At 39.2% G+C, this 16,954-nt stretch overlaps 1 protein-coding gene across 5 annotated transcripts in view; it reads left to right on the top strand.

The window, feature by feature from the left end:
• The first annotated feature begins 843 nt into the window (after window positions 1–843).
• LOC116995671 (diacylglycerol kinase iota) overlaps window positions 844–16,954 on the top strand; it is a 117,849-nt gene continuing 101,738 nt past the window's right edge. For 4 of the 5 annotated variants that reach the window (XM_033058553.1, XM_033058552.1, XM_042779216.1 and 1 more), the window contains exons 1-5: window positions 844–949; window positions 10,435–10,530; window positions 12,437–12,511; window positions 15,252–15,308; window positions 15,938–16,003. In XM_033058553.1, coding sequence (XP_032914444.1) covers window positions 12,494–12,511; window positions 15,252–15,308; window positions 15,938–16,003 — 141 coding nt within the window. In that variant the 5' untranslated portion in view covers window positions 844–949; window positions 10,435–10,530; window positions 12,437–12,493. Of the gene's footprint in view, window positions 950–10,434; window positions 10,531–12,436; window positions 12,512–15,251; window positions 15,309–15,937; window positions 16,004–16,954 lie in introns of those variants that run through there. The other variant, XM_033058550.1, reaches the window with a different exon arrangement.

The following is a 16,954-nucleotide window of genomic DNA, read 5'->3' as shown; positions in this document are numbered from 1 at the left end:
GTGCAGCTGAGCTTTGCATTGGCAGCATACTGTGCTTCCACCTGAGGGCTTGTTGGTAGAGGCAGCTCTGCCAAGGCTGGGTGTCTGCAGGGAGACAGGCAGGGGGCATATCCCCTCTGCACTCTGGAGCCAGCTTCAGGAGTGTTTCTGTGCACCACCTGTGACTTCTGAGGAAGGTCACATCTCTGCCTCAAGAACTGTGAAAATTACTTTGGACCAGAAAGACAGAACTGAAATAGAAGTGGAAAGAAGTTGTAATTCCTTGAGGGATTCTGATATGATCAAAGAAAGTAACAGTTTATGACTTCCCTTCCTGGTGGTGTCCTCATGTCCTGTTTTATGTAGTTGGATGCCGAACGGGTGACTTTTTCCAGCTTATAAACTGAGTAAAAGCAACTTTGATTCTTTGAAAAAACTCGTATTTTGTCTCTCCTATAAATGGTATTTGGAATTTTACATAAATTGATTCAACAGATCTAGTTGTGTGTAAGGAATAGGTGTAATGCATGAGGACTCCACTGACACTGGCAAGCACAACCACAGATAGTCCACTGGATTTGATATTTCAGCTTAGTGCCAGATGAGTAACTGATCTCCATTAAAGAGTAATTTCCAGTGATCAGGTTGCTTTATTCTTTTCCTAAACTGCTTTAGCAGGAGATGGCATTCAAGCCTCATTTCACTGAAGCTGAAATGAAATTCATTTCTGCCTCCTCTCATTCTGGAGAAGGCTGGGGAGGATGTTGGGTAATTATGCTGGAGAGATATATTTGTTATATACACATTCCATATATACACTCCATTTATTTGTGGTTTTTTCTTTTTCTTTTCAATTTGCAGGAAAGCAATCTCCAGGTCAGGCCTCCAGCACTTGGCTCCTGTGCATTCCCTCAACATTCCAGTCACCAATGGACCTGTGAAGGAACCAAGAGCGGCCTTAGAGTGGACTGTAGGTGTTTGGTTTTTTGGCAGTTTATTTGAGCTATCTGTAGCTGGTGCTCTCTCCATCCTTAAGTCAACACAAGACATTGTGTCACTCTCAGAATTAGTGCTACCCATTGGGAGTATGCTTCTATTATGAACTGGAGCACAAAGCAGAGGCATGAAAACCTGTGGGGACTTGAGTGAAAAATGGTAGATTTTCCAGCTTGGCAGTTGTCTAGTTACGCTTTCCCACCTTCTTGACAAATTGTACCATCAAAGGTTGATCTAATTTTAGTACAGCAGGGTTTTTTGCCTCTGTTTGATGGCCCAAAATTTAAGCTGAAGGCACATGTCAAGTTGTCTGCATCTGTAGAGTAGGCAGTTGAAATCTTTGGTCACAGTTCTTTGCAGGTATGATGAGATTTCTTTTGGGCCTAGGCTAGTGTGTTAACATGAAGAGCATGTTCCCACCCCATTCCTCTTGCTCTTTTATGTTCCTGGGCTGAACCACTCTAGGGCTGGCCAGAAGTTAAAGCACATTGTTAAAGGCATTGTCCAAATGTCTTTTAAAACACTGGCAAACACCCCTCCAAGAAGACTGTTCCAGGGTTTAGCCACCCTTTCTGTGTTTACTATGGCAAGTCTGTACCTCCTCTGAAACCATCTCCATGCACCTTCCATGTGGTTATGCACTGTTAAGAGCTGAAAAGATGAGCTATACGCCAGCAAGTCACACAAATGTCTCAAAGCAAAGCATACAGTGGATTTTACACTTGGCTGCTGATAAAGAGGTTGATACATTGCAGTCTCAAGGCACCAGCCACCCCAGCAGCTTTTAGTTGAAGATAACTTCAGTTTTGATGAATATGGCTTATATATGTCTTTGTTCTCTGTACCAAAACAGGATTGAACTTTAGATTGCCTGCTCTTCTTGAACTCCAGGTGTGCACTCAAAGTTTAAGGGGATGAAATTTTGCAGGCTGTGTTGTGGGAAGTTTGATTAGATTCACTATGAGGGTCTGCAGTTTGAAAGCTTGAATCCTCTTGGAAGTGCTTTGGAGAATACCTTGTTCTTTCATCCCAGTAAACCCAGGTGCTTAGTCAGGAAGGTAATAAAAATGCCTGTTTGAGTCATCACTGCTGTTCAGTAGGAATCTGAAGGATCTTTCAGATCACATAATTGAAGGGTTAAGCACATTAGCTACATTAAACACCTTTGAAAAGTGTACTTAGGAAAAACAGAAGCAACAATCCCTGCAAAAAAAAAACCCTGAACCCCAAGTCCATCAACCACAGCTTGCCCTTACTCAGCTGATTGTCTGCTACTCCTTTACCAGGATGATCCATGATCCCATGATGATTACTCCTTTTACCTCATGTGATCCCTATAAATAAATACAGCAGGAGTTGCTCTAAGTTGGTAAACATCAATTAAATATTTTGGGTTTTAATTGTGTGTGATGTTTTTGTAGTTTACTTCCATGCTGATGGTTTAGATTTTTGATCAGTTAAATTTCTTAGCTGTTTACACCTTGTGTTGCTGCTTTACTTTACATTTTTATTGGAGAAGGGGGGGATTTGTGTCATGTGGGAAGAGGGACAGGACAGTGAATGTAAGACATCTGTGGTTGGTAGGAGACTGAACTGACCAGCTATAGTAACTAGTAGAAGGGAGAAAGCGTTCTGGTTTGGAGGACAGGCACTGCCAAGAAAAAGGCAGGAGCTCCTCCTGAAATGGAGAGTGAAAATCCCCTCCCTCCAATTCATTATAATTTGGAAATTAAGGGGGCTGGGGTCCAGATGTGGCAGGTTGGATTGGAAAAAAAGAAGTAGTATTCCAGCAGCCAGCAGTGACGACTATGGCTCCCTGCATTGGGATGGCAAGGAATGGTAGCTGCAGCTCCCGGACATCCGAGTGTCCCTCAGAGCACAATTAGCTCTCTCCCCACCTTCCCCCACCCTGCCCCTTTGTCTTGAGTGATCAAAAGCTGGGGGAGCTGCCCGGCAGGCTTCTTTAGCATGGTAATGGGAAAAATTCTCCACAGAGGAGGAAGAGTAAGGGAACAACCCCCCTCCACCCCAGCCCCCAACAGAAAGGCATTTCTCAAATCTGAGGTATGATGAAAGATATGATTAAATATGAGATATGATGGTTTGGAGATGTGAGGAGGTTGAAGTGGACCAAAGGGTTTTTAATATGTAGCGAGTTTCAACAAAGAAAAAAACTTAATTTAAAACTAAAAAAAAAAAAGTTTTAAATTAAGTCCAGAGGTGTATTTGGTAGAGTGAAAAGATATTTCAATTGATGTGGGGGAGCTAGACAAGAAGTTTTTGTATTTAATCACTGAAAGGCAGCATTGATCAGTGTGTGTTGCATTCTTGTATACATCGTCCTTCTCTTCAGTATTTCTGAGCATGATTCTCCAAGGACAAAGTCTAAGTGACATGAACATGAATTGTCTCTTGACTTAGAAGGGAGGAAATATTTTCCACCACAGTCTTCACAGTACTGGAAAGAATTCCCTGGCCATTGCCTCCATTTTTGAGAACTCCTTGCAGGTGATTTGCCAATATCAGATGCCCTGTAAACACGGCACAGAGTCAGAGAGAGGGATTCCATACTCTGCTCTGTCTCTTACCTTGTGAATGACCTCAGAAGAGTTGTTTTGCCTCTCACTACATCAGCCTCTCTAGCTGTAAAACAGAGGTGATGATTCTCATGTCCCCTCAGTATTCTTTATTATTGTTGTTGCTACTGTCTCTCTTCCCTGAGGTTTATTTTCCCTAACATGCTTAAAAATGTCCAGTTTCATCACATTTGTTACACCTAATTCAAGATAGCTTGTAGCTTTGCTGTATATTTTAAGGGTCTCTTTTCATACCAGGGCTGTACAGAATACAGTGTATGGAGTAGGTGTTTTAATAACCAGAGGGGAGTGCTGGGGATGCCTTACCAAAAAGTAATTGACTTAAGTGGCTGCCCCTGTGATATGTTTATGCATGACCCTTTCTCCCACCTGCCTTCATTTTAGACATCACTCCCAAATGTTAAATAATTAAGTAAGTAATTCTAGCCCAGATTCTCAAGTGAGTACAGACTGAGCCACCCAATACCCTGCCTGTGTACCTTTGTGCATCCAGGTCTTTGTGTATTTTTCTTTTGCCATTTTCTACAAAGGATTATAACCATAAGGTTGCACACAAAGTCCTCCTGTAATTTTCTTTTATCTGCTGCCTTCTAGCTCTTGCTTTCTGTGGTGCCTACAAAACTATTGAAAGCCACTAGAACAGCAGAGTGTTGAACATTCCCCAATTTTTTTTTTCCATAGTGCATTTTTTTCTGTTAATGCCCATTTCTTTCATTTTCCCATGACATCGAGACTTTGAATCTTTCCCCCACATCTGAAGAGGCATTTGAAGGCATTCAGCTTCCATTCTCAGAGGTCAATGTGAAAACTTGACTGATCCATGCTTTGTTCTCTGTGAATGCACAACTGGAGCTCTCTAGGTACAAGCTGAGTGTTTTTTAGAGGCGAAATATTGTAACTTACACTGCAAATTACGTGCATAAAAGATAAAGCCAGAAATCTTTTAGATCTTAACAAGATCAGAAAACTATGTGTCAGGGTAGAAGTTGAAAAATGACACTTGGCAATATGTGGAAGCAGGCTTAGGTCAGGAGGATTGTACAAGGCACTACCTGATTTGCTGCCACTGAATAGGGCAGAGAACATGGTGACCAAGGATGTGGAAAATGTCAATTGCTCAGTTGCCTTTTTTTTTTTTTTAACGTCCAGTTTTGCTGGTGAGAGCTGCCTTCAGCAGTCCCAGGTCACTGCTACCAAGGTCTGAAAGAAGGAAAAGTAACTTTTGTAGAGGAGGATCAGATTAGGGAATACTCAGACTGAACGTACAGAAGTCCATGGGACCTGATGAGTTGCACATAAAGGTGCTGAGGGAGCTGGCTGATATCACTCTCTAGGACAGTCTGTTGTCTTTGAATGATCATGATGGTCAGAGGGTGTTCCTGAGGACTACAACAAAACAAATGTTAATTCTACCTTCAAGAAGGATAAGGAGGATCCAGGAAACTCCAGGCTAATCAGTCTTACCCTGATTTCTTGGAAGGCTATGGAGCAAATCCTTCTGGAAGTAATTTCCAAAAATATTATTAATGAGAAGTGACTGTGAGTATTCAGCATTGATTTATGGAGGTCTGATCATGCCTGACCAACCTAACAGATTAAATGGCTTGGTAGATGAGGGGAAAGCAATGGCCATTGTGTTGAGTTTTGCAAGGCTTTTGACACCATAATCTACAACATCCTTGTAGATAAACTGATTGGGGTATGGGCTAGACAAATCGACATGAAGTGACTATATCAGTGAGGTATTTAAAATCAGTGACTGTGACTTTGAAATGAGTCTGTTACATTATATTCTGTGCCTTTTTGGCACTAGTCAGTAATTCTGTCAGCTTACTTTCATGGACAATAAGTGTTTGGAAGTGCCTAATGAGCTTGGATAATTAGCATATGTTTTAAAACAGTAGGGCATGATACGTTTTACATATGCTAAAACATTTCCCTCATTCTAGATTAATTTATTTCTTTTCCCCATGAATGGTTTGGCTCCTGTATCATAACTTCCTAAAAGCTATACTAACTTTTACACTGAAGAATGGACCTCCCCTCCATTAGAGGGTCTTCACGGCTAAGTTTTGTAATTGGGAATTAAGTATACAGTTGAAAAGAGATGTATGTTTTTATATGCTCTCATGACAAAAGGAGAATCCCAGGGTATTCCATTAGTCACATAAGAACATGAAGAGATAATAGGAATTCTAATTCAAGTTAAGTAGTGATGAGTGCATATTTAAAAATTGCTGAAATTTTGTGTTCAGTTGACACTTGAAGTGCTCTGTTCTGGATCAGTAGTGCTACTTTGCTGCTTCTTTTTCATGAAGGTTTAAGATCTGATATTCTTTCCAGAGAGATCTAAAGAGAAAAGAGATCTGTCGTATTTCAAAATGGTGGCTATGTCTTTGTATTTTTCAAAGAGGTGTAGAGGATGCAGTGATTTTGCAGAAGGTGCCCATCTAGAAAACATGTATTTTTTCACATTGCTGAAGTGCAGCTGTTATCAGCAACTGTTATCAGGAATATCTCATATTCTCTATGAGAACATAGGGAATCATCATCTCAGCTGATAGTATCTGAACATTGCTGCTCCGTGAAGACAAATGTTGTTATTTGGCTTCTGTATAGAGGTGATCTCTCAGCTGAAGATTATGGGGATCTCAAAAGGCAATTGATGCAGAAACATTGGTAAGCATGTAGGGGAAAGGAGAAATGTATCCCTATGCTGTTTTATTTTGTTCTATGTCCATGTATTACATTTGCAATAATTAAAGAATACGCAAAAAATATTCCCAAACTAAAATGTGCTAAAATGGAGTTAAAACTGAGAATATATATCAACAGAAAAATATTTGATGCATTTCTCCTGTTTGCAACATGAGTATTGTGAACTCTGAAATTTCAGAATTAAAGCTGAAACATAATCCAAACATGACAAAGATATTTGGAAAAGAGGCATCCAAATAAATTTGTTTCTGCTCAGTAGTCATCTCATAAAGCAAAGGGCCAAAAGTAATAATTTTTGCTTACAAATATATTTAAGTTCAGATTGTTTACCACTAATTTTACACTAATCATAAGTATCACCCACATGCATGTTTGCAAGAAGATTTTCCTCTCTTGCTGGAGTGCTAACAAAGGGAAAATGTTTTTACCGACTTATTTTAGAGATTTTTCTTAAATAATTTTTTGCAGAAGGTCAGTCATAGAGAGAGTGGGGAAGAGTTCTGTTCCTCCTGCTACAATTGGAGTTACAATTCTTTTGAACTAGAAATTTGGGCTGACTGATTTATTTGTTTGTCTCCATAAGTGCAGCCGCTTGACATGGCAAATTAAAACAGTCAGGTTTATCTTCATTGCTTTTGAAACCATGATTGCAGTCTGAAGAACAGTGAGGTATGGAGATAGTGGTGGGTGTTAGAAAAATGGTAACTCTTGCTCTGTCATTTTCTATGCTGGAGCACTTGAAAAAATCTAGCTGAATTGGTGAAATGTGCACAGCAAGTCATGAACACATGCATGTAATTACATGGCTCCCAAACTTCTGGTCCTTGAATTCTTATTTCTCTTCCACTTCAGGGGGGGTTGTGTGTGGTATTTGTTTTGTAGGCAAGGAATGTTTGCTATACTGAAATTATTTTGTTTGCTATTAAGGTGGTAATGGATCAGGGCAATCAAAGGGGAGGTCTACATCTGGGGGAGCATATTGAGATCGTGTGTCCTCTGTGAGCCAGGCTGCCAGGAAAGCACTGCTGCCTCCGCTTCACTGAGCAGGGGCTCTCTTTCTTCCCAGGACACTGAATTCACACACTTGTGAAGGCTGGGAAGCTGGAGAGGAGAGAGATTTCAAAGTTTTCTTTATTAGGCCATAGTTTTTGCTATTTTATCCGCAATGATGGACAGTATCCATTTTCCACGTAGCAACTCAGAGCAAAATGTGTCAGCCCAAAAGCATGATTTGACAGGTCAGCTGAGGTGCCCTGACACTGAGCTGGCATCAAAAGCGTCAGTCCCACTGAAGCCATCTTTAACCCACCACTCTTTGTGTCAGATCCAACAGTTATGTGGTCGCAGGGTGAGTCATTTTGTCTAGCTGATTTGGTAGATTAGATAGCTAGTTTTTTCCTTTAGCTGAACCGATTTTATACGTAGCTTTACAGCCACAGATTCAACATGAGGAAAATGGCAAGAGCATGAGACTGGCAACTGTGTCTTCGGGGGCAGAAAGAGAATAGCTACTCTGGCTATTCCTTTAGAAGCCATTAAATCCTAAAGCCAATGTAAAGACATCAAGTACAAAATAAACTGGCAAACTTCTTATGGGGAAAAAAAGGCTGTGTCAAAATATACAAGTGATCACAGGACCTTTATTGTGGTTTAACTTTGTGTTTAACAGGATATCCTAGAGGTGTTAGGAGCTTATTCCAAGGACCTCTGTCAGCCTCTGTGTTGGGAGGTGATGAGTGCCCTTTTGTCCAGCATGTTGTGTAATACTGCAAGTAAATTTTAGACTAGAAAATACTCTTTAGTTGAAGTAAAAATTCTTCATAGAAATACATTGATTTTTGTAAAAATTTTCTGTCTGAAGTGAATACAAAATTTTGGTTACAAAAGGTCACAGCACTTCCTTTGACTATATCATCTTGATTTTTATAAGTGGCAAGAGAATCTCATCATATAAATGACAGAGCCCTGAAAAATTTAAAACAGTGAAGTTCAAATAATTCCCTTTGATCTTATTGGGACAAATTAACTGACAAAGAAAGATTTTTGAGAGAGGAAATTTCATCTTGGGCAGTCTCACCTCTTTGCTCTGATTCAAGATGAAAGATTTTTCAAAAGTCAATTTGCTGAAATTGAAATGGAGACTTTTCACACACAGTGCTGTGAAATTTTCTGTGGCAGTAGGAGTCTGGAGGAGTGCCACTCATACCAAACCAGGTTATTTACATTTTTATTATTTAGCTGTGTTAGAACTCTATAGTAACATGAACTACAAAGGTCATCCTTGTATACTACCAACTAATTTTATTTACATGGTGATGTAAAGCTAGACATGTAAATCTCTGATACAATCTGGAACAATAGAGAACAAACAACCTAAACTAGGTTATGGAAATAGGCCACTTTATCTTTAGAAATCCTGATGGCAAGTTATGTGGACCTGGTCCAAATGAAGGGGTGGTTAATCTATTTTTTAATATAATTTTTATTCCTTGTTAAAAATTCTGTCCCAGGAGCTGTGTGCTTTCTTACTTACTATTCAGAGTTGGTCTTACCTAAGAATCTCTAATTACCTACAAAATTTGCAATGTTAAGTTTGCACTGTTTTGTCAGCAGAGAAGCTGCTCAGGTCAAGCACTCTTTAGTGAGCTCGTATCCTGCTGCTGAAGGGAAAATAGCTGCAACATAAAGACACACGTGAGGGACAAAATTTACCATCTGAATAATGTACCCCTTAAGAAATGCTTGAAAAATTTCTTAAGATAGTGCAAGTTCTTAGAAATTATTTTGCATTGTGAAAGCGTTGACAATCCTCACCTGAACTATTGTGCTCTAGGAATTGGAATATTTCTGATGAAATTAAATGAATAGACTATCCTTCAAAGAATTAAACATCTGAGACAGGTAGACCTCTCACCAGTGTTGGTCTTCTCTTGTTTTACTGGAAATGAACACCGTGATTGTGGTAGGCACCACGTGTAGTCTTTTACAGGTCCTGGCTGTTGTGGGTGCACTCCAAAAAAGCAAAGGATTTTCCTACTTCTGCTTTTCTGCTTTACCTAAGAAATCAGCATAACAAGAGAAGCTATCTCATTTCATCACTTTGAACCTGACAGTGGTATTTTAAATTAATTATTTTATCAAAGATGGCTATTTCGGAGCATCCTGCTGTCGGACGCCATCTGTTTGGCGAGCGTCATGATTTGTGACTTCTGCAGTGTGGGAACCAAATGTCTGACTGTCAAAGTGTTTTCTATCATGCTCTAATTCTGGCTGAACAGAATTCCTATTTATTCACTTTGCACAAGGGGTGTACAGTAGACTTTTAGGCTTTTTAGTCAAACCAGAATCACAGGCCAGTGAAACCCATAGTCTATCTACAAGTTTCCCTGGAACATGAATTTGCACAGGATCAAGGTACAAATTTGGTCAAAGGGGGCTGCTGAGAAAAAGATGTTAGCCTGTTGATCACTCCTAATTGTCAGTGTGCTAGGTAGATTCTTTTTTTGAGAGCATTCTCAGATGAATGTGTTGCTCTTTCATGTATAAAGTCTAGTCTCTCCTGGCAGTGTAATGCATTGTTGAGGTGCTCACAAAGAGAGTGTTGACCCAGCTATTTCAAAGAAAGCATTTTCCCTTGTCTAGTTTATCCCATCATCCTAAAGCTATAGTCAGCATGTTGTTTTTAACTCCTGTGCTCAGTCCTCAAATTTTTGTTTTCTCCCATGGAAGTTCATTAGTTGTATTTTTGTTTTGTCTCTCTGGATTTTCTGTTTCTTTAAAATTCTGTGTACGTCCTATGCTTATGAAATCTCAATTCCCAGTTAAACTATACAGCATGTGGGAAAACATTAGCAAAGTTTAACTGAAGTGTGTCCAAAAATACTTTGGTTTCAATTGGTGATACATCACTGAATTGTCAGCATCTTTGAAGCTGGGATGGTCAGCCAGGGTAATGCTGTTATATGCCATGGCTTTGTGCTGTAGAAAACTAAAGCAACACCTGTAGTGTGGTAGTTGGTGTTTGTTTGGCTTTTTAAAAGTTTATTTTTGTTTTTTTTATAAGTTGAAAATCGGATTTTTTCCCCTATATACTCACATGGCTGAATTTCACAAAACAGATTAACAACTGCTTATTTTTTCCCAGGAAAATGCTGTGAATGGAGAGCATCTATGGCTAGAGACAAATGTTTCTGGGGACCTCTGCTACCTGGGGGAGGAAAGCTGCCAAGTCAAATTTTCAGTGAGTTATTTTTTAATTTTTTTTTCTTTTTCTGAGGTAACAAGCCTGACTTCAGACTGATGCAGTGCTCAGTCCCTTGAGAGCTTGAATTGTTTGCCCGTGTTCCAGAACGAGAGCAAAAAGGGCAAAAGGCTGCTGGTAAAGACTTTATTGCTTCAGGAAAAAAGCTCAAACCAGTTTTGATTGACCCAGATTATTTACACAGTGAGAATGTATGTAATGAACCGCTTTACTAACGTGGAAGGGGAAAAAGGGTAGAGTACTGAAATGTTTCAGGAATATTAAAAGACACTACTCTATTTTACATTAAAATATATGCAAATACATATCACTTGTTGCAACCTCTGAGAGGAGGGTCTGATAAAATTTCTGCAATTTTAATCACTGCAAGGGTTCGAACTGAATTTTCCAAACTCTTGAATGCACTCACCAGCAATGAGTGCACGCATATTTGAGTGTTTACCTTCTCCTGTTTGGGAATTTTCAAGATTAGTTTTCTCCAATTGAAGCTTTTCTCCTGTCTGTGGAAATGTTTCACTGGACTGATCTCAGATCCCTGTGTATCTGTTCTTCGACTGTTACGCTTTCAGTCTATTTCAGGAGCTCCTGTGTTTTTGAAACAGTGCTCTAAGGGAGTATCCTAGCCCTTGGACTGAGAAGGTTAAAGGGAATTCCTTTTCTCTGGGATGTTTGTGGTTACCACCTGTGACTCTTCATGATGCTGTTTTTCTGCTTTTATTGACACCCTCCCCAGTGACTGCCCCACCCCCGAGAATTTTATTCAAATTGAAGCATTTTGATTCACTAATCACCCCCATCAAAAGCAACAAACTTGGTAAACACAGAGATAATAGCGATGAACTTACCAAATAATGAAACATGTGAAGGCTTAGTCTGTTACACAATGCCATGATTCTTCAGGTGAAACATTAGAACACTGTGTACATGTCAACATGTACAGTTAGAGTGTATCTAGATAATTACAAGAATTAATAATATTATTATAATTATTCCATAATGTGAGCTGAAGCTATGTTCCCTGGTTTTTTTGATTTAAAATATGCTGAAAATTATAAATAAATAATTTATTAGAGATTTAAATGGACAAGAATAAATTGTATGCAAAAAATTTGAAGCAAAGAAATCTCTTACTTATACACTTACTGTGTATTTATACATCTTCTGTCCCTCAAGTACAAGCCTGTAAGTTAAATTTCTATGAAAATTAAATTCATCTGGTTAATTAAATTGAATTTATGGAAGTAACGTAAGTAAATACATTCTCTCTTCTGGGTGTATACTCTTGGCTTTGATATGCCTTAGCTCAGGGGATTCAATGGAATTTATTTCAAAAGCCCTACTGAAATTAATAAAACTAACTGTCATAACTGAGAATTTTGTCCCTGTTGTAACATTTCATAAGCTTTTAACAGCATTCTCTGAGAATTTTATCATTTTCTGCTAAGATGACCCAAATACCCAAGTATTTTTTCACAAATCAACATTCAGGTCCATCAAATTAATATTTTATGATAGGCATGAAATGACCTCAACTGATCTGAGTTCTCTGGTTTGCATGGGCAATTTTTCTCCTCTTAGCTCATCATCTTTGCAGGATGCTCACCTTTAGAGTGATGCTGTGCAGGGTTAACAACCTGATCTGCTACCCAAAGGGAGGCATTCACTTCTAGTTCGCAAGCTGGAGTGCTGTGGCTGCTGTTTTCACAAAGTTTGGGTTTTAACCAGAAGAGCTTCAGATCTTTTTCATTTACTCATTGATTTTGTACTCAGCTGAGAGCACCAAAGGAGGGAAAAAACCCCAAGTATGTTGCATAGGGAGCTGACATTGTTTTCCTCCCGGGAATAGCTCACCTCCACACACACACGTGTCCCTTTCCTGTTGCAGAAGTCAGCCCTGCGGAGGAAATGTGCTGCCTGCAAGATCGTGGTCCACAATACGTGCATGGAGCAGCTAGAGAAGGTGAGACATTGCCATCTTCTGGAGCCTGATGTAGCCAACATGCTTTTAGTTCTTTTAGTGAGGTTTCAGCCTGGACAACACTCTATGCCAAATGACGTTTTCACAGCAGTTTTGACAATGTACTTGGGAACAAAACTTGGGTTAAAATTTCACCTTTTTTTTTTTTTTTTTAAAGTATATTTTTGAACCCTGTCAATGGTAAGAAAACACAGAGCCAACAAAATCCAAAACCAAACAAAGAAAAAAGCTACAGAATGCTTTCATACTTTAAATGTTTAAAAAATAAATTGCCTCTACTTCTAGATTAAAAATTGAAGCTAGAAAATGGAGTATCTGGTTATGTGCAAAATTGGCCTTTTACAATTCCCCAGCTAAAGCAGCATAATTCACTGTATGACAGCTATACTTATTATGAGCAGTGCAACACAAGATGCTAGTGTGAACTTTTCCCCCCTGTATTTACTAGACTATATTATTTTCTCTTCAAAACTTCAGAATTCAAGTTTTTGTCTATAAAATGGAAGACATCAAACCTGTCCTTTATTATTTCTGTGAGCATCTGTCCTGCTTCTCATTTCCTTCAAGGATCCTTCATCACACCCAAGCACCTACAGAATATCTATTACTAACTTCAATCTTCCCCTCAGAGATTTTTTTTCATTATACCTAATTAGGAATGTGCCAGAGAAATCCCCTCCCCACCCTTTTCATTCCTGGTGGGATATGTGCAAGGAAATATGTGTGGGAATTTCCTTATTGCTTTCATTAGAGCTTCATTTTCACTCCTATATGTTTAGCAGTGTTGTTCTTCATAAAAGAAGCTGATGCATAACAAATTTATAACAGCAACCCTATAAGGAAAAGGCTTTTTCCTTTCCAAGTATTTGGACTCATGTTGACAAATCCCACAGTGATTGCCATAATACCAAGTTGGAGAGGTACCATTTCCACCCCCAATGCTTTTATCCACAGTGAAACTCACATTACCACATGCTTTCAGCACAAAATGTTACCAGTGAATTTTTCATTACTTCCTTCATTGCCAGCGGTGCTGACTTTCCATATTCCAGCAAGCTGGTGATATTGCCAGCCAGAGAAAATTCACAGAATTCACAGAATGACTAGGTTGGAAGAGACCTTCTAGATCATCGAGTCCGACCCATGCCCTAACACCTCGACTAAACCACGGCACCAATGCCACATCCAGGGATGGTGACTCCACCACCTCCCTGGGCAGACCATTCCAGTACTTTATCACTCTTTCCGTGAAAAACTTGTTCCTAATATCCAACTTGTATCTCCCCTGGCGCAGCTTAAGGCTGTGTCCTCTCATTCTGTCAGTGCTGCCTGGAAAAAGAGACCAACCCCACCTGAGCACAGCCACCTTTCAGGGAGCTGTAGAGAGTGATAAGGTCACCCCTGAGTCTCCTTTAGATACAACCCAGTTTCTCTATTGCTGTTTTGGAGACCATGAAATCCACCTCTTGGTAAAGGGCTGTTATAAAGTCTATAAAGTTTAAAACCAGTACATAAGTCTTCTGCTTGGCCCTCTCTGCAAAGACAGACATTTTAAGCAAAATAAAGATAAGCTGAATCTTTCCAGCCTGCCATGACTGAGCAATAAAACAACAAATTGCAATTCCGGGCGAAGAACAATGGCAGAAGACTGATATTACAGTGCCTTTTATTTCTTTATATGTAGTAGGTATTTTGTTTACTTCTTTTTTTAGGTGTGTACCCTTAATTATTATTTTTATTTTCTCCCTAGAGTTATCATTTTGAAGGCAAATATAAAATGAGGGAAGAACTTATTTATTTGAGGAGGGTTATATTTAAATTTGATCATTCTACCTTTTTAACAAAAGCATAGCTGTGCATTGTCTTCAAATGTTTAATTCTTTGAAGGATAGTCAACTCAAACTTGAATTGATTTCATTTAGGGCATCCTTACTTTACATATCTTTTAGATTTTTTGCAGGCCTGTCTACACTCTTTTGCAAGCCACCGCATTCTTACTTCAGTATCTTTTTTAGTGTCCACATCCCTCTATTCTTATTTCTATAGTTTTTCTTTTCTCAAAACTTTTTCTTTTTCCTCATAGGACTGCCTTCTTGTTTATTAAATACCTTTTTTTTTTTCTCTTCACCTTCCTCTAAATGCTTTCCACTTATGAGAGCTCCTGCTCTCCTCTTTGGAGTGGTAACACCACTGTATGAGGCAATACAATGCTCCCCAAATGATTTGAGGTTGGGGAGGTGGATGCAAATATCCTTATCTAAGGAAGAGGTAGAAATCTGTGAGAATTTCCATGGTTCTTTATGTAAGTGGCAGTTCCTCCACAGATTTTGTTTAGGAAGACATAAAGATAAGTTGTGCACAAAGGTCTTACAGAGTGATATTGCCAGCACCTGCTGACTTTTGAGACCTAAGCTGAAGTGTGCATTTGTTTGTAAATGATCTTCGGAAAAACATAAGAGAAGGAAAAAGCAGTTTAAATATTTGAACTGAGTAGGCAACAATAACCTTAGTGAAGATGGCGGTAGAGGTCTAGCAAGGAGAATTAATATGGGATATGAAGAGAGATTTTTCTGGCATATAGGTAAATTATGGTTTTTTTAACCTAGTGAAGCTAATATTTTAATAGATAATATATACTTTGGAAGTCAAGCTTAGATTAAAATATTAGAATAAGTTTTCTTTCAACTTGCTTTTAGTTCTAACGGTTTTATTTCAATGCCAGATTAATTTTCGCTGCAAACCGACTTTCAGAGAAGGAGGCTCCAGATCTCCAAGAGAAGTAAGTAATGGACAAATAATGATCACTTTTCGTTTGACATGTGTGTTGATCCCCATGGTGTGCTGTTGCTATCTTAGACAGAGAATTGGTTCCCAGTGAAACATGTTCCCCTCTCCAGAATAAATGTAAAATGAATTCTAGCTGAAGCACTCTATTGTTTGCACTGAGAGAAACCATTTCACCTTTCTGTTGTCTTTTGCCTATTCATTAAGTTATTCTTTTTTTTTTTTCTTTGGTAGCATTTTTTTTCCTTCCTGGTCTTTAAGCTAGTACTTTTATTTTAAAAAAAACTATTTTCCTCTCTTTCACTTATTCTCTCTTAATTTTTTTTTCCCCTCTAGAAGTATCTCAAACATAAAATCAAACATTAAAAAACCTGAATACTGAGGAAGTAGTTCTGGCCTTATTTCAGTGAGGCTGAAGAAAACACCACCTTGTGCTTATTCCTCCTACACTTTTGGTGGCTTTTGAGGTTTCCTGCAGTGCCTGCTGCACATTTTGCTCCAGGAATTACTGTTGGCTGAAGGGGCTTTTTCTTTGGTGTCTGTTAACAAATTGCACATAGATGGTACCATTGAGTGCAAGGTGCCAGTGCTTCCTGTAACACATCTTTTTGTCCTTGTTTGCAGAACTTTGTGCGGCATCACTGGGTGCACCGACGGAGGCAGGAGGGCAAATGTAAGCAGTGTGGAAAGGTAAGATTTCCAGCACAGCACAAGCACAACACAGGGCACTAGGGGAGTTCAGGGTAGCCGGTGGGTCCTTCTAGTCACTGAAATTTTTTCTGTCACAAACATTTGGCCTCTTTTAATAGCTAATGACAAGCCTGAAATGTTGATCATTACAGTCCTGATTCCCGCGTGGGAAGAGAAAGACAGCTGTATCTGCAGGAATGAGCACATCATTTGTCCTGGGAGGTTGTGGAATACTGGCTGCTGAAAATGAGGAGGAGGAAAGCTGTGGCTCCTTTTAATTGCTAATATTATGTTCTTGCAGTGCTGTCCTCCATGCCAAAATTTTGATGGCCTGTTTTCTAGGCTCCTAAAAGACAGACTATTGCTTTCTTTCTGTCCCAACAGCCTCTTTGATTTGTGTGACTGCTTCATGTTTCCTCTGCTTCATGGATTGTAAAAGTTTATTTCTAAACAGGTATAAAAAGGGGAAAGAGGTACTTTAGCAACTGAAGGTCTTTCTTCCCTACTGTTATGAACCCCTGAAATATATTGAGAGATAGACAAAAATGAAATTAACAGGGATTGAATTTCCTTTCTCTAGCACTATATTATAGTTTGCTTCCCTCTTTACAACGAGTAAGAAAGTCCATGTCTCGTCTCCATGGCACAGAACTTCAGTCAGAAGAAAATGAGATTTGTATCTGGATACTCATGCAGATTGTCAGCTGCCAGCTTCAATAGGACATGCAATAAAAATGTGATGCCCTTTTATAGCAGGTACCATGGAAATGGTGTAGCAAGGCAGTTTGCACACAGCATTCTTAGGATATGACTTTACCATCCTTCTCTGCCTTCCTGACCTGGATCTCCCCTACAGGCATTTGGAGTTGGTTTTGCAATGAGAGTACTTACTAGGTATCATATCAAAGCCTGTGCTGGGTATGTTCCCCTGGGCAGCCTTGGCTGATATTC

This window comes from Catharus ustulatus, chromosome 4 (genome assembly GCF_009819885.2).
Source record: "Catharus ustulatus isolate bCatUst1 chromosome 4, bCatUst1.pri.v2, whole genome shotgun sequence".
NCBI lineage: Eukaryota > Metazoa > Chordata > Aves > Passeriformes > Turdidae > Catharus > Catharus ustulatus.
Note: the sequence above shows the minus strand (reverse complement) of the source record. Positions and strands in the feature narration are given on the sequence as shown.